The sequence below is a fragment of the Hemiscyllium ocellatum genome, chromosome 24 (genome assembly GCF_020745735.1).
Source record: "Hemiscyllium ocellatum isolate sHemOce1 chromosome 24, sHemOce1.pat.X.cur, whole genome shotgun sequence".
Classification (NCBI taxonomy): Eukaryota; Metazoa; Chordata; class Chondrichthyes; order Orectolobiformes; family Hemiscylliidae; genus Hemiscyllium; species Hemiscyllium ocellatum.
The window spans coordinates 27,011,351-27,030,152 of NC_083424.1; the positions used below are offsets into that span (position 1 = coordinate 27,011,351).

Consider the following 18,802-nt stretch of genomic DNA (forward strand, 5'->3'; position numbering starts at 1 on the left):
GAACCCTCACTGCTAAGATCACTTTGCATTGTAAACTAGCCATCCAGCCCACTGAGCTAACCGGCTCCCAAACCACCACACATACCTAGCAATGATAGAAGGCAGTGGACCCATGTGCTGAGTCGACATCAAAGCAGTGACAGAGGTATGCAGTTAATAGTCTCAAGGATACTTATAGCCAACTTTCAGAAGACAGGCAGCATTGTTACCACAGAATGTATATACCCCGCCTTCCTCCAGAAAGCCACAGTTACTTTACTGGAGAGCAAATTCTTTTCATAGATTTGTAGAGCACAGCAGAGATGGGAACATCAAGGCCCCAAACTAATTGCTGGACTCACACTGGCAGTTGTGGCAATTACTGGATGGTCTGGGAAAGAGTTTCAGGTTTTGGCTGAAAATGGATGTTGTCTTCTTCCAGCTACTGCAGTGCTCGCTCAGATCATATCTGTAGATTGCATTTAGACCCAGAGACTGCGCTAATCCCCAGTGATGCTATCTGAGTCAAAAGGAATCAACGAAGAGTCCAATAGCCTGTAGGCCCACTGTTGAAGAAACAAGGCAGACTGGCAGATGAAATAGACAGGGTTAAAAACACCGGGTTATAGTCCAACAGGTTTATTTGGAAGCATCAGCTTTCAGAGTGCTGCTCCTTCATCAGGACTATAACCTGGTGTTGTGTGATTTTTTTACACTCCAGTCCAACACTGGCACCTCTAAATCATAGATAGACAGGGGCTTTCAAGGAATGGTTCAGAGCCTGCTCTCCCTCAGGTCCTTGGGTCATAGCTGCAGAGCTGGCTCATCGATTCCTTCCAAGCTCTCTGTGGAGCAATCGAGACAATTCCATTCCTCTGCTCTATCCCCAAAGCCCTAAAGTTCATATCCCTCAAATGCTCATGCTAGGCACAGGCTCTAGTTGTGGCCTAGCCACAGTTTTATACAGGTTTCAGTATACCTTCTTAGTTTTTGCACTCAATTCCTTTATTTCTGCAGCCCGAGACATTTTGCTAACTACTCTTTCAATACATGCTGCTGTCGTTAGCATTCGTGCATGTGGGCTGTAATGTCCCTCTGACCCTACTCTGTCTGTGTCACTGAATCTCTCTGTCTCTGCCTTCTCTCTGCCAAAATGTGCCAGAGGAATTGAAAAGCCCATGCTCCCCAGAGAGTGGCAATGGTGTGATGACAACAGTGTGCGTTGCCCGCTCTTAGGATGTCAGGACATTGTCTTCTTTGCCATTTCATCAACCAATACTGGCCAGTGGCAAAAGTCTGAAATTCCCACAATGACCTTTCTTTGGAAAGCTTTGCACTGGGAGCTCAGTATTTGTGTCAAAATGAGCCCAAACCTGCTGATTAAATGGCGAAGTTACAATCTCTCCTTATGTGTTCCATGCAGAGACAATGGGAAAATGAAGTGAGGTGGAAGCCAGAAATCCATTGCTCGTTCTGTTTTTGGTAATTTTTTTACAGTGAAAAATAAAACATGTCAAGTAATATGATAATGATTTCTGCAAACAGGAAACTCCAGTTCTGCATGCATTATTTATAGTCATGCTGCAACTGTTAATTAAAATATTTCATTTCACAGCCCAATTTCACATATTAGCATTCACAGCCCCATTTGTTAATAGATGTTCATTAAGTCTCTCAGCACATCCAGTCACACAGACATTAGAAAAACAATTTCCATTCCCAAAGTAATTCAGGAAGTTTGATCAGACCCTTCAGTTTAGTGATCACTAAATGCAGTATAACAGAAAATGAATACCTTGTGAAGGTGCAGCCAATTTCACCAGAGTCAGAAATCTGACAAAGAACAGAAAGATTCTCACCCTAGGATTTTAATCCAGTTACTTTTCAATGAAGTACTTGACACCCACACACACTCAAACATCCCAATATCATTTACACTGCGACTCATCCGGTCACTTCATTCAGATCATGTAACAGCTCTCCTCATTTTGTCGTGCACCCTTCCCAAGACTCTATCCACATTCCACACTAACAGCAAGTGTTACTGCAGTGATTGGAACCTGGTGAATCCTGTTGACTGTGAGATCCATGACTGGGTTGTTAACCTGGGCCAATCACAAAGCCATGCCTGACCAATATAACCAGGGGATTTAAGATCTCCTCAGTTCAGAGACTGACTCTGAGCTGCCTGACCACAGCTAACGTACTGTGCACAAGTCAATGACAGGACATCAACCTCTGTGCATTCATTTCAATTACCCAAGGCCCTTCCTCACTGCACCTCTCTCAATGATTCGCATCTTCACCTCATTCTTACCTCCCCCTCCTTTTCAGCACCTAACATTAACCTACCCCATGCTTATCTCAGTATTTTACTTTGTTCTTTGGGAAATTCCTAATTAAGACAGCTCTTCCAGCATTTGCTTTTTTTTGGTGCTAATTAATTCCTATTAACCCTTACGCAATATCACTAATACAGAGAGACATCATTAAAGATACTCTTTGACATAATAAACAGCACCCTGGCAGCAACAATATATTACTCCTTCTTGCTTTCCTTTTTCTTCTTGCTTTGGTTTGTGTTCTAACTACTGGAGCTGTCAAATACAATCCTTGGACATGCAGAAAGCTGCCACATACTCAGCCAATTATGCATGCACAGTTATTCCAACTCCTTCACCTACACAAGACTCATCTGTAGCTCCAGCTACACTTCCAGCCACTATGGCTGCTTCAAGTATTGAATGTCATTGTGTTATTTGATATGAAGGTTTTTCTATACTTTTAACATGTTGGTTAGCACTGCAGTATAGAGTCATAGAGATGTACAGCATGGAAACAGATCCTTCGGTCCAATTTGTCCATGCCAACCAGATCTCCTAACCTAATCTAGCCCCATTTGCCAGTACTTGGCCTATATTCCTTTAAACTATTCCTATTCATATAACCATCCAGATGCCTTTTGAATGTTGTAATTGTACTAGCCTCCACTACTTCCCCTGGAAACTCATTCCGTTCACATACCACCCTATGTGTGAAAATGTTGCCCTTTATATCTTTCCCCCTCACCTGAAACCTACGCCCTCTAGTTCTGGACTTCCTGACCCCAGGGAAAAGACCTTGTCTATTTATCCTATCCATGCCCCCTATGATTTTATAAACCTCTGCCGTTCCAGAGAAAACAGCCCTAACTGATTCAACCTCTCCCAACAGCTCAAATCCTCCAACCCTGGCAACATCCTTGTAAATCTTTTCTGAACCTTTCAAGGTTCACAACATCTTTCTGATAGGAAGGCGACCAGAACTACACGTAATATTCCAAAAGGGGCCTCACCAATGTCCTGTACAGCCACAACATGATCTCCCAACTCTTTAACTCAATGCTCTGACCAATAAAAGAAAGCATACCAAATGCTTTCTTCACTATCCTATCCTCCTGCGACTCCACTGTCAAGGAACTATGAGCCTGCACTCCAAGCTCTCTTTGTTCAGCAACACTCCCAGGACCTTGCTATTATGTGAATAAGTCCAACTAAGATTTGCTTTCTCAAAATGCAACACCTCTCATTTATCAAAATATAACTCCATTTGCCACTTCTCAGCCCATTGGCCCATCTGATCAAGATCCATTGTAATCTGAGGTAACCTTCTTCACTGTGCACTACACCTCCAATTTTGGTGTCATTTGCAAACTTACTAACTATAACTCCTATGTCCACATCCAAATAATTTATATAAATGACAAAAAGCAGTGTACCCTGCACCAATTCTTGTGGCATTCCACTGGTCACAGGCCTCCAGTCTGAAAAGCCACCCTCCACCAACACCCTCTGTCTTCTACGTTTGAGCCAGTTCTGTATCCAAATGGCTACTTCTCCCTGTATACACAGCCCAATTGCAATATTGCCAATATTAGCCTTCTGCTACTAAAATAAAACAGTTACATAATCTGTGGTCTCCTTGCTAAGCCATACATATCAGTAGAAATTTTTATTTTGAAAGAAAACCTGACATTTAATTATAATACTTAGAATATTTCATCCTGAAATTGGTCATAAATTTCCAACCCCCTCCATAATTAGATCAAGCAAATTACTGTGAGCAAGAGACAACAATATGCTGAACATTGCAGAAGCAGTTTCAGAGTGTCTCAGACAGATTTTCATTGTGTGATGTGTCTATCTGGCCCACGCTCTCCTCCTCCACTCGCCACACCAGAATTATTACCCCGTTCGCCTACAGCTCAAAGGTCGCGTCGAGAACGTGAAAATCTGCTCATCAGTGGACTGGAACGATGCCATATCAATCTCTTCACGTGTTATTTCCCAAACCTAAATCAGTGGTTGGTACCTGCCACTGAAACATTTTATGCAAAATTGTGCTGACTAGGTAACAAGCATGGCCTATTTACGAATTCTGCAATAGGATGTTACACTACAATAAATCACTAATGTATGTCACATAGTGAGTATGAGGAGCAGGTCAAACACCCCGTCAGCTCTGTTCTACTATTCACACTTGATCTCTATCTCAAATCCACTTTCCCAGCTCATTCCCATATTTCACAATTCCTCTAGTACTCCAAAATCCATCAATCTGTTTTGAACATATTGCTTGAATTCCAAAGATTGATAATGCTGAGAAAAAAGATTTCTCCTTATCTCAGCTCCAAGAGGTTGACCCCTTGTCCCAAGACTACACGCAGGGAAAAAAGCCTCTTTAATACCTACTCTGTCAAGTTCTCTCAGAATCGCTTTGTAATGTAACCTATTTTTTAATCAACCTGTTTAAAGGTGATACTACAAAGGTGACACCCTCTGGAACAGGGTGCACTTGAACCCGGGGCTCCTGATCCATGGGCAGTGACACTACCACTGTGATCCTCCTTATGCACAAGCCATACTTACTTCACGGCATTGTTCCAATTTTAGTCCATGTGCTGCTACACACTTCAGTCAGATCCCCTTTCCATCTCAGGGACCCTGATGTTTCTCTTGTTTCCAGGTCCCTTTTACCTCCCCATTCCCATATCGCTTGGTTCCTAGAATCAGGAACTGCAATCACTTTGACATGAACTGATTTATATACGTTTAGTAAAATCTCTTAGTTCTTGTTTTCTACTTCCTTATTTACATAGCCCATCAACAGCTTTGGTCTCAGTGATACATTTTACAGCCACAGCTTTGTAACATAAACACACACAACTAGGTCATTCATATTATGAACCTCTGCTTTGAACCTAGCGCTAAACAATAGCAGAGCAACACCATTTAAATGGCTTGAACACACGCATTACAAATAATTATTGCATGTACATATGAGAATATCTCAAACTAAGAGCGATGCAAAGCTGAGTCCTACAAATTTTGGCTAAATGTGAGTTGCATTGAGGTTTTGTGGAAGATTTGATGGGGCAGAAAGGGTGGGCAACATGATAGTTGGGCCATCATTCCTTGTGTGGAGACCATCCTGACTCTGTCCACCCTGAGGGCCTGACTGACTGCAGCTACAACCCTGAATTGTATTGGAGCTTACTCTTGCCTTACTGTCTTGACTGATGATATTATGGCTTTAAGAGGTGCATGTTTTCCAGGTTTTTTATGAAGAAAAGTTGAGACAGAGGTGCCGAGTGGTCTACCGCAAGCGAATAAACAGCTTCTGAGACCTTGTGGTTTGTTTTTGAAGTTGGAACAATAGAAGCTCTCTGAATGGGTGGGGTCAAGCTCGCACAGAACCAGGGTTTTAGTTTTAGCTTTCAATAGCTATTGGGGTCTTGAAGCTAGATGTGGAAGCTCTTATTTCTCTCTCTGTTACAACTAAAAGCTGGGGATCTCTTCCTGTTGCTAGAATTCTATTTGAGACAATCTGTTTTACTGAATTTGCCTTTGCCAAGAGTCTGCTTATGGGGTGTTACTATATTGGAACAGTTAATGAGTAGTTTATTATTTTGTTAAGTATTTCGGTAGAGTTGCAGTGAAGCCAATTCTTTTCTTCTTATTTTGTCTATATTTTATCTATAATGTATGAATAAAATGTGTTTTGCTTCCAGCCTAATATGATTTAGGTTAGATTACTTACAGTGTGGAAACAGGCCCTTCAGCCCAACAAGTCCACACTGACCCGCCGAAGCGAAACCCACCCATACCCCTACATTTACCCCTTACCTAACACTACGGGCAATTTAGCATGGCCAATTCACCTGACCTGCACATCTTTGGACTGTGGGAGGAAACCGGAGCACCCGGAGAAAACCCACGCAGACACGGGGAGAACATGCGAACTCCACACAGTCAGTCGCCTGAGGCGGGAATTGAACCCGGATCTCTGGCGCTGTGAGGCAGCAGTGCTAACCACTGTGCCACCGTGACTGATCAAATTGCATCTGGAATGCAACGCCTGGCACTTGCCTTCAAAATAAGCAAATGTTAGGGTCTCGGCTGTCTCCTTGACATGTTTTGAGGGGGTTTGATCTGGTCCATAACAACTGGGACCCCCTGAGGGAAAACTATCCCCTTGTCTTGTCTGAGGCCTGCTAATAATTATGATAAACTTCCTGCCTCTGCATCTATATGCCAACCTTCTCAAATGTGAATGGACAGTATATGAAGGCTTTGCTGACAAGGCCCTTCTCCTGAGAATGAATTAAAGCACATGCACTCTTACAGCCTTCCTCCAACTTACTAAAGATTCATTTGAAGAATAGTAACTCAACATCCGTCATCTTCAAGGAAAACACTATGAACAGTTGGCAGAAAAGAAATGAACCTCAGGCCCTTGTCATGTTGTGGCTCTCCCCATCCTCACCTACCAAAAGAATATACTTTCCCTCGAAACCTGGACCACAGGTTCTGATACAAATAGAAGAATTGATGTTGGTTTCCTCTCTGATAACCTATAGATGTCTCTCAAGTCTTCCTGCATAGTTTCCCCTACAGTGTCTGATGATAGCACAGGAAGATCAAGCAACAGATTGGGGGATTTAAGAGATTGCTGAGGGATTACAAAAAGTTTTATGCTGAACTAAAAAGTAGAACCACAAAGATTTTAATCTCAAGATTACTCCCTACATTATGTGCAAATTGGCATAGAGTAAATAAGGATAGAGAAGTAAGCACGTGTCATCAACATTGGTGTGGGTTCCCATTCATGGGGCACTGGCACCAGTCAGGGAAAGAGAAGGCTGTTCAACTGGGACAGGCTTCATTTGAACCAGACTGGAACCGGAATCCTGGGAAATCGTACAACCAGGGCTGTAGATGCAGCTTTAAAACAAATGGTGGAGAGGGAGAGGTCTCAACTGAAGCAAAATGTATAAGATCAAAAATAAACAAGAGGCAGAGGTATGAGGTAGGGAAGAGGCAAAGTTTGGGAAGTAGAAAATAAGTTGAAGAGCACCACAGAAATCAGAACTAGAATATGCAATAATGGTAAAAGGTCAAAGCTTAAGGCCTTTTATCTGAATGCGCAGACTTTGTATCTAAACAGAGGAGTTAACAGCACAATTAGAAATTAATGAATATGACTTGATAGCTATTATAGACCATGACTAGGAACTCATTATTCACAGGTATTCAATGTTCCAGAAGAACAAGCAGAAAGGGAAAGAGGGTGGGGTGGCTTTCTTAATAATGTGTGGTGAAAAGAAACAGTGAGGGAAATAACTCACAGATAGAAATGGTCTACAGGTTCCTTAAGAGTTGCCTCATTCCACCAATGCTCTCAATGTTTTTAGAGAGAGGTGGACACCGCTGGGAATACAGTGCTTTATTTCCCCCTCCAACTCCATTTTGGTTTCACCCCTTCCACTCTCCCTACCCTCCCTGACCTTTGATGGTGTACATTGTCTGTAATTGGCTTTACAAGCAAATGTCTAATTGGTTACATGGGGGATTTATTGGTGGCGGTTAATCATAAAAGACAAAGAAAAACAACATGCTGAATTGGTCGTGGGACAGCCGGTCAGTGGTGTGTGACAACATTTCTGAAAGAGAGGCAAAAAAAGAAAAAAAAAAGAGTTGCTTCAATGTAGGATAAAATATAAATTGGGAAATAATGGAACAGTGTAAGATTTCTGCATTTGCCATGAGTGACTTTAACATGCACATTGACTGGACAAATCAAATGGAGAACGGTAATATGGAGCATGAATTTGTAGAATGAATCACGGATTATTCCTTAGAGCACATTGTTGCACAATATACGCAGGAACAGGTTATTTTATATCTCAGATTGTGTAATGAGGTAGGATTAAAGAAGAGGTCTTGTAGTTAAGTATTCTCCAAGGAATAGACATCACAGCATGGTAAAATTTCAAATTTAAGTAAAGGCACATATAGGGATATTTAAATAGGGGTATGAAGAAAGTTGTCTAAGTTGGCTGGGAAATAGACTGTTGGGAAAGCCAGTGATTGTGCAAAGGCAGACATTTAAGCAGGTATTTCGTTCCACTTTGCAGATATTTAATCCAAGCAAGAAAGAGCCTTCAACAAGGAGGTACCACTGTGATTAACAAAGGTGATCTAGGAGAGTATCCAATCAGAAGTAAGAGGGTAACTAGAGAAAGGATTGGCCCACTCAAAGACAAAGGGGGAAAGCTATACATGGAGTCAGAGAAAATGGGTTAGATTCTTAACGAGTACTTTGCATTGGTATTCACCGAGGAGAGGGACATGATGGATGTTGAGGTTAGGGATAGATGTTTGATTACTCTAGGTCAAGTCAGCATACAGAGAGAGGAAGTGTTGAATATTCTAAAAGGCGTTAAAGTGGACAAATTCCCAAGTCTGGATGGGATCTATCCCAGGTTACTGAGGGAAATGAGAGAGGAAATAGCTGGGGCCTTACCAGATATCTTTGTAGCATCCTTGAACACGTGAGGTCCAAGAGAACTGGAGAACTGCTAATGTTGTCCCCTTGTTTAACAAGGGGAGCAGGGATCTCCGGGACACCCGTACCAATCAACCCCACTGCCACGTGGCCCAACATTTCAATTCCCCCTCCCATTCTGCTGCGGTCTTGGGCCTCCTTCACCATCACTCCCTCATCACCTGACGCCTGGAGGAAGAACGCCTCATCTTTCGCCTCGGAACCCCAGGGCATCAATGCAGATTCACCAGTTCCCTCATTTCCCCTCCCCCCACCTTACCCCAGTTCCAACCTTCTAGCTCAGCACCATTCCCATGACCTGTCCTACCTGCCTATCCCCCTTCCCACCTATCCGCTCCAACCTCCTCGCTGACCTATCACCCTCATCCCCACCTCCATTCACCTGTTGTACTCATGCCTACTTTCTCCCCAGTCCCATCCCCCTCCCATTTATCTTTCCATCCCGGAGGCTCCCTGCCTTCATTCCTGATGAAGGGCTTTTGCCTGAAACATTGATTTTCCTGCTCCTCGAATGCTGCCTGACCTGCTGTTTTTCCAGCACTACTCTAATCTAGACTCTGATCTCCAACATCAGCAATCCTCACTTTTGCCTGTCTGATTGAGGTAATTATAGACCGATGAGCCTGACACCAGTGGAAGCTGCTGGAGAAGAAACTGAGGGATAGGGTCCATTTACATTTGGAAGAAAATGGGCTTACCAGTGATAGGCAACATGATTTTGTGCAGGGAAGGTCATGTGTTATCAACTTAATAGAATTCTTTGAGGAAGTGACAAAGTTGATTGATGAGGGAAGGGCTGTACATGTCATATACATGGACTTCAGTAAGGCATTTGATAAGGTTCCCCATAGTAGGCTGATGGAGAAAGTGAAGTCGCATGGGGTCCAGGCGTACCAGCTAGATGGATAGAGGATTGGTTGGGCAGCAGGAGACAGAGAGTAATAGTGGAAGGGAGTTTCTCAAAAATGGCGAACTGTGACCGGTGTTGTTTCACAGTGTTGTTTGTGATATACATAAATGATCTGGAGGAAGGTCGAGGTCGTCTGATTAGCAAGTTTGCAGACAATACCAAGATTGGTGGAGCAGCAGATAGTGAAGGGGACTGTCAGAGAATACAGCAGAATATTGATAGTTTGGAGAACTGGGCAGAGAAATGGCAAATGGAGTTCAATCCAGGCAAATGCGAGATGATACATTTTGGCAGATCCAATTCAAGAGCAAAGTATACAGTAAAGGGAAATGTCCTGAGGAAAATTGATGTACAGAGAGATCTGGGTGTTCAGATCCATTGTATCCTGAAGGTGGCAATGCAGGTCAATACAGCGGTCAAGAAGGCATAAGGCATACTTTCCTACATCAGATGGGGTATTGAGTATAAGAGTTGGCAGGTCATGTTACATTTGTAAGGACTTGCATTTGGCCACATTTGGAATACTGCATACAGTTCTGATCATCACATTACCAGAAGCATGTGGATGCTTTGGACAGGGTGCAGAGGAGGTTCATCAGGATTTTGCCTGGTATGGAGGGCACTAGCTATGAAGTGAGGTTGAGTAGATTAGGATTATTTTCATTAGAAAAATGGAGATTGGGGGGCAGGGGGAGGGGAAAGGTGGGGGGAACCTGACTGACGTTTACAAAATCATGAGAGGTAGAGACAGGGTGGATAGCAAGAAGCTTTTTCCCAGAGTGGGGGACTCAATTGATAGGTTCACGATTCAAGGTGAGAGGGGAAAAATTTAAGGGAGATATGCGTGGAAAGTTCTTTACGCAGAGGATGGTGGGTGCCTGGAACACGTTGCCAGTGGAGATGGTAGTGTCATTTAAGATGTATGAATACATGAATGGGCAGGAAGCAGAAAATTGGTGGCAGGTTTAGAAAGAGGATCTGGATTGGCACAGGTTTGAAGGGCCGAAGGGCCTGTTCCTGTGTATAATTTTCTTTGTTCTTTGTCTAAGGCATGCAAAGTGACATAAACTAATGGTAGGCCAGAGAATTTGGATATTATTAACAGAGAACAGGGAAATGGTGGATAAGTTAATCCAATATTTTGTAAGGGTCTTCATTCTGGAGGAGACTATAAGCATCCCAATTGTCCTAATGGCAGGAAAGACATTGTAGTCATCTCTATCACAATGGACAAAGTTTCTGCAAATTAATGGGGCAAAGACCAACAAGTTATCAGGACCTGATGATGTGAATCCCAGGGTTTTCAAGGAAGTGGCTGCAGAGATAATGGAGGCATTGGCTATAATATTTCAGAATCCACTGGATTCCAGGAGGGTTCTCATGGATTGGAAAACTGCTCATGTGATGACCCTGTTCAAGAGGGAGGAATAGCAAGTAGGAAAGTATAGGCCAGTTAGCTTAACTTCTATCTTTGGGAAAATATTACAGTCCATTATTAAGGAAGATATAAAAAGATATTTAGAAAAGCTTAACACAATGAAATAGTATCAACATGGTTTTGTGAAAGAAAAATCATGTCTGATTAATTTGTTAGAAATCTTTCAGAATATAACCAGCAGAGTTGATAAAGGGGAACTGGTAATTGGATTTCCAGAAAAATTCAATAAGGTGCCACACAAATGGTTATTGCACAAGATGGAGCTCATGGTATTGTGGGTAATGTATTAGCAAAGATTCTGGATTGTTTAACAAAGAAGACAGACAAAGTAACGATTAATGGGTCTTTTTCAAGGTTGGAAAGATTTAACTATTGGAAGCCACAAGGATCAGTTCTAGGGTGATAATAATCAATTATTATCTAGATTAATGACGAGGAGGAGGGAGCAGAGAGACACCAAAAAGGGCAGCACTGAGGGATCTGAGTGTTTTTGTGCATGAAACACAAGAGGTTAGCAAGTAAGTAAGAAGCAAGTCCATGTTTTGCCTTTATTGCTAGCCGGTTGGAATATAACAATAGGGAAATGTGGTTACGACTACACAGGTTGTTGGTGAGGCTATATCTAGACTTCTTTATCCAGTTTTGGTTCCTGAACCTAACAAAAGGATATACAGGTATAGGTGGTAGTTCAAAACAGATTCACTAGGCTGATTCCTGAGATGAAGGGATTGGATGATCAGGTGTGAGTAAACAGATTAGGCCTTTATTCGTTAGACTTTAGAAGAATGAGGGGTGATCTTATTGAAACATACAAGATTTGGAGTGTTTCTAGACACTGTGCACAGAGCCGCTGTTGCTTTTGCTGCCAACTGATTGCCTTGGAGTTGATGAAGTCATCTCAATAAATTCAATTGTACAGATTGGTAGCAGAGGTGACTTCTGGGTCTGTGATGTTGCATCACCTCCCTGTGTGAAATAGGAAGCTTAAAAACCTCGTAAGACCTACCTGTGCCAAACTCAGGTGAAAAGATTTCAATTACCCATTAGAGATGCAAAGTCCTTTAGCAGCCCCGTGCCTGCACCCTGGGAGGGCAAGGATGCAGTGCCAACATCACCCAGAATGCACCCTGATTGTCAAAACAAATGGTGGCACATATTCAGTCCTTTGTTTTAGCACTATCAAATCTCCACTTTGTCCCAGAGTGGAGTGTCCACTGTGCACGGTTTGCAATACCAAAAGGGACAGTGCTGTCTGAACATGGTCCGGGTCCCAGGGATTAGCACTGCACTATCCACATCCCACTCTTCTGGTCTGTGTTCATTTTTCCAAACTCCAGACTTATAAAACTCAATCTCTCCTCACACGCAAAACCATTTTATCGCAGGAATCAATCTCATGAACCTTTGCTGCACTCGAAGCTAAGTACATCCTTCCTCAGACTGGGAGACAAAAACTGCACAGTAATTTTACATTAAATAGCAAACAGCAACAGCCTTGAATATCACTGAGTCGCTATGATCCTTAACGAATGACAAAAAGCTCACATTGGTTTTGACTGCAAATTTAGATTTAAATTTTTGACAGTTTTTGAATTTTTATCCTTTAGTATTTTCTTATTTGGCCCAGGGACACACAAAATTTCAAGTACAATAACACTTAAAAGAAGACTTTGAAAATATAAGATACATTGTCTCGAGCAATTCTATGCTGCACAGATAAAGTGCTGTACTGGCAGGAAGCACAGATTGCAGATAAGATTTTATGGATGAGGTTATTGGCTATCCTTTGAGCCCAGCTCCCCCCACTGCAGGACTGGGATTCCTTAATGATCTGTATTAGACAAGGAAACTTGTAAAGTTTGAGGCAACCTGCAACATCTCTAGTCAGGTCATCAATAAAAGAACAAACAGAATTCGAGGTAGTCTATTCTGATAGTTATAATATTCAGAACACAAAAATACCTTTGAAGTAGGAGGATATGAATACGCCTGAGCATTTTTGGTGAAATGTGAAGTTCTCTGTTAAAGGCCAGCAGACTCAACATGGAAAAACATTCACAATTACAGAAACATGTGTTCCTAGCTTTTGTAATTAAGAGGATTCAGCCCACTTCCTTTCTATCGTCTGTGCAAACATTCTGTATCTGTCCGCCAGTGGTTATTTAAAGCAGCTGGAAACCTTTGGCAAGCATGGAGTTGTTTAGAAAATGTCACAGGGAAAAAGGAATTAAGCTTTCAATGCAAAGTTTGGAGAAAATATAGTGATATGATAAAACATGGACTGAATTAAAAAGCAACCACAATTTTCTAACTCAATGAGCTGCTGAGGTTTTTGGGGTCTTTTGTAATCTCTGCAGGATTCTTGTACACTTCACACTAGTCCAAGCAGATAATGCAGTACACAACAATCCACTGGGATCGTTCTCTCTGTTACAATGAAACGCTTAAAATCATCAAGGAAGTTATTATATGGCACCAGTCAGGTTTAACTCGAATAACAAGAGCAGTTGATGAAGAAAATTATTATGTGAGACAAGTCATACTGGCTTTGAATTTAAAAATAAAGACAAACACAAAGAAAAGTGCTGAGAGGAAAATATTTTAACTGCACTACCGCATTTTTCTTTTTTTAATATTTGTTCAAGAGATATGAGAATCACTGGCAAGGCTAACATGTATGGACCATCCCTAATTGCCCCTTTGGGATCGGTCATTTCGTAATTAAATGCAGTGGAAGAGAGACTCCGATCACACTACCACCCACTAAACACAGTACATTTAGTCTATTAGATAGCATAACATCAACAAGGTAAAAAGATTAAACATTACTTATTAAAGTGGAAATTCATAACAACAGCATGACACGAGTGTAAATGCATGAAATTGATCTCCGTATTATCAAACTGCTACTGTTGGGAAGAACATCAGATCACTTATATCCCCAGGTATAACAGCTGCCTTCTTTTTTAAATTAAAGACACAATAAAGGAGATTATGTGCTTCAGTATTTTATGCCCCTGATAGTGTGAGTGGTGGACCAATATATTACAGAACTAACTAATAGCTAATATGAGTCTGAGTCCCAGGTTGAAGATGGATGTACTTAACCTGATACTCAGACTATCTTAGCTGGAGTGTCTGGGAAGACACCCCTTTCTAAACCTTCTGAGTATAGCCCCTGAAGAAAGAACTGGGGAGCTCTATTAAAACATGGAACATAACAGCGCAGTACAGGCCCTTCAAGCCTTGATGTTGCGCTGACCTGTGAAACCAATCTGAAGCCCATCCAACCTACACTATTCCTTTCTCATCCATATGCCTATCCAATGACCATTTAAATGCCTTTAAGTTGCCGAGTCTACTACTGTTGCAGGCAGTGTGTTCCATGCCCTATTACCCTCTGAGTAAAGAAACTACCTCTGACATCTGACCTATATCTATCACCCCTCAACTTAAAGCTATCTCCCCTTGTGCTAGCCATTGCCATCCAAGGAAAAAGGCTCTCACTGTTCAACCTATCTAACCCTCTGATTATCTTATATGTCTCAATTAAGTCACCTCTCAATCTTCTTTCTAACCAAAACAGCCTCAAGTTCCTCAGTCTTTCCTCATAAGACCTTCCCTCTATACCAGGCAACATTCTAGTAAATCGTCTCTGAACCCTTTTCAAAGCTTTCACATCCTTCCTAATAATGCGGTGACCAGAACTGTACACAATACTCCAAGTGCGGCTGCACTAGAGTTTTGTACAGCTGCGCAAAAGTGAGGACAGCAGATGCTGGAAATCAGAGTCTAGATTAGAGTGGTGCTGGAAAAGCACAGCAGGTCAGGCAGCATCCGAGTAGCAGGAAAATCAACATTTCGGGCAAAAGCCCTTCATCAGGAATGAAAGGTACAGCTGCAGCATGACTTCACGGTTCCAAACCTCAATTCATCTACCAATAAAAGCTAACACACCATATGCCTTCTTAACAACCCTATCAACCTGTGTGGCAACTTTCAAGGATCTATGTACTTGGACACTGGGATTTCTCTGCTCATCTATACTACCAAGAACCTTAACATTAGCCCAGTACTCTGCATTCCTTTTACTCCTTTCAAAGTGAATCACCTCACACTTTTCCACATTAAACTCCATTGGCCACCTCTCAGCCCAGCTCTGCAGCTTATCTGTCTTATAATAACCTCTCATTTTCAATGCAAACATAGAAGGAACATTAAAATCCCTTTCACCTCCTCACGTTTCACTGTCCAGGGTCCCAGACACTTGAAGTTAATTTTTTTTTGCAAATTAGAATTCTATATTTGCTGATCTAACCCATTCTTAAAAATATCAAGACCCTGCCTCCACTGCTCTCTAGTGAAGAAAATTCCAGAGATTAATGAAGGTCTGAGAGGAAACATTTCTCTTAATCACCATCTTGAATGGGACATTACTTATTTTTAAACTGTATCCCCCAAGCTCTCGGCTTTTGGACAAAGGGGAAATTCCTCTCAGCAATCACTTTGTCAAGTCTCCTCAAGTTCTTTCAACAGGATCATTCTCAACCTTTCAAATTTCAACGGATACAGCCTCAAATTGTCCAACCTATCCTCTTAAGACAACCCTTGCACTCCAGCTATCAGGTGAGTTAACCTTCAATGCACTGTTTTTATTGAAATTATGTCCATTCTTAAAATAAGGAGACAGAACTGTTGCAAATGCTCCAGATGTAGCCTCACCAATGCCTTGTAGAACTAACAGTTATCTACTTTCATATTCCATTCCTCTTGCAATAAATGACAGCATTTCATTTTCTTCACAAATCACTTGTTGGAGCTCTATACTAATCATTGACAATACATATGCCAGGTCACCCAGTTTCCTCTCTAAGTACTTTTGTCTTTTGTCCCTCACTGAGACAGTGGATTTGGGTTGGGGAGTGGAAGAAAGTGAACTGAAGAAAACATACATATTCATAAATAAATCCAGAGCACCTTGAAGAGCAGCCACCATCTTTGATCATGTGATAATGGATCACAATAGCACATCTGCCCCTGAAACTATGTTTGGTAAATGCTGCACCCCACTACTTTCTAAAAATTCAAGATAATAGTGTAATTTGTGCTATGGTAATTTATGTCAAAGAATGTTAGTAGATCAACTAAAGTATGACAAGTATAAAGTTGTTCCTCTTGGAACCATCTTAGCCCTTTCCCACCTCATGAGAACTAGCATAACTTCTGTCTATTTTAGTCCATTTACCTGAACCACTTCACATTTCTGGAAGGGTATTTATGTGATCAAGACTAGAGCCATGTCTTATTTTTAATAATAACCTGACATATGGTTGGTGCATGGCTGATTTGATAAATACATTTCCTCTTTGAAACTACAGACATTTTACCTTGAAGTGGATGTGTTTAACAAATGAGAGATTGCAGACTCGCGATTACTCACTTCGATGCTGCTTCTTCATCATATTTGCACCTCAGGTCCAGGAGCTCTGTTTGTGTTGTCTTCAAAGCTGAGTAATAGATAATTACAAGGAGAGAAAAAATGAGCACTAAGTCACATGGGTTTAATCTGCAATTTGTGCAATTACCGTCATAAAGAAGGCTGCAGAATTGCTTCCATCTGATTTCTCCCCTGCCTTATTTAAAGGGGCTAGGTAACTTGCGTGATATTTTAGCAGCTTTGTGCCTGTGCCTTGATACATGATGTGTTCAATCTTGCACTTATTATGACACAGAGCGGACAGATTTTTGCAGCAACCAATTTCACGATACCTTTCCACTCAAACTGCTGGGGGTTCTATCATGCTACAGCAGGTAGCTGCACAGGGAACCGTCTGTGTTTCACCATAGATTACAGCAATTTGCTTGCACATGACAGTCAGGAACTACATGTCATGTTCCCTTACCCACCCAGGCGGCATCAATGTTATTTATGGAACAAATGCTGAAAGTCACCTACCTGAGTGAAGGACCATAATTTTTTCTTCTGCTTCCCCAAGTCTGGCAGCCAAGGTGATCTGTGCTTCCTGTAGTCTCCTAGAAGAGAGGACACAGTAATCCAACATCTAAGCTGGGCTTCATGTAAAAAACATTTAACATATTTCACAGAAGAGCACAAAGCTGACATTTTTCTTCAATGCACCAAACAAATATTTTGGAGCACTGTCAATGAATAGGCTTCTTCAAGATTGATTTTTGGGGTGAGGTTTAATGTTCTCCAGGTGTCACATGGTAAGCAGCACACCAGTATCCTCAAAAGAATCCCAGAAACGGGAAAAGTCTTGCCCTCCACAAGATGCGCTCCCCAAACATATTTTTTAAAACACCGAGCCACATTTTCAGCCTTGAATTCATGAATGCATTCAACTTAAGGTATCCTCCAAAAGTAAGCACTCAAACACAGGTCACACTCTCCAGTGCAAAGACAGCAAGGAGTCAATGAAGGGACCCTTTCTATGCCATGTAGCATTCCATATCCACTACTGACTTAAAACCACCCTATCAACTACTGCTGGTGCTCCTTCACTTTTACTCATATCCTCAATATTTGGATACTATTATTTAGCACAGGGGTGGGGAACCTGCGGCCTTTTACATTTCTCTATTGTATGCATTTGCCCCAGTTCAGCAAACATGCACTGAGTCAGGTGAACAATTTCTGATTTAGAAATACACACTCCAGGTTATTGGAATGCACTACTGTCCTTGTAGATACAGTACTTCCTAAAGAATGGTCTTGCACAGTAACGTTATTGCAGTATTTGAAACCTTCCAAAATAGACTGTCGAGAGACAGTACTTCTTGTTCCACTTTCCTTTGTAGACAAGTGAGCAAAATTGTCCTACAATGCCCACTGCCAGAAGTCAGCTGTAGTCCTGCCACTGTGTGCACCATTTGTGAGAATGTGCAGCTGCAGAATCATGGTTTGGCTTCAAGTAAATGAACTTTAATGAAAGGAAACCCACTTGAACTCTATCAAATTTGTTGAGTATACTTGAAGCTTTAGTTAGTTATAAACATCAGATTTTGAATAAACAACTTGTACACTGCACATATTAATATAATAATTCTATAATCAATACCAAAGGCTGAACAAGAACGAAGGGATGACATAGCAGGAGAGTGATGACAGCAGCATGGGAGAGATGGGGCAACAGAGGGAGCTTGGAAAACCAGCATTGGGTGAGAGATAAGAGAGGGAGTGAGATATAAGAGAGAAAGGGAGAGATGAAAATAAAGGAAGGAAAATCAGAGGAAAAGAAGAGAAAAAAAAGACCTCGTTTTGTGAAAAGTATAGCATTAATTACTGCAGCAGTATCGTGCACACTGCCTCTTTCAGTCTGGATTAGATTTTCCTGAAGATTTACTGAGCAATTATCTTCTTCTCATGTACCTTTCTTTTTCTGCCTCATTTTTCTGTGACAGGTTATCGCTTTTAAGTGCTGTGCTGTCTGTGCTGGTCTTTTGTAATTCTTCAGACGCCTCAAAGCCAGTTGGAGAGGTTTCTGCTGATTGTTCTGTGGCTGTGGGAGACAAGATGGAATTGTGATCATATCTATACAACACACGGACAATGTGGAATGTTTTAACAC

The 18,802-nt window shown here is 41.7% G+C and overlaps 1 protein-coding gene across 8 annotated transcripts in view; it reads right to left on the reverse strand.

The window, feature by feature from the left end:
* Positions 1-18,802, reverse strand: part of cux2b (cut-like homeobox 2b) — a 327,451-nt gene that overhangs the window by 55,904 nt on the left and 252,745 nt on the right. For all 8 annotated transcript variants that reach the window (XM_060843611.1, XM_060843610.1, XM_060843609.1 and 5 more), the window contains 3 exons: positions 18,604-18,733; positions 17,170-17,246; positions 16,654-16,720 (listed from right to left, as the gene is read on the reverse strand). In XM_060843611.1, the coding sequence (XP_060699594.1) occupies positions 16,654-16,720; positions 17,170-17,246; positions 18,604-18,733 (274 nt within the window). The remainder of the gene's footprint in view (positions 1-16,653; positions 16,721-17,169; positions 17,247-18,603; positions 18,734-18,802) is intronic.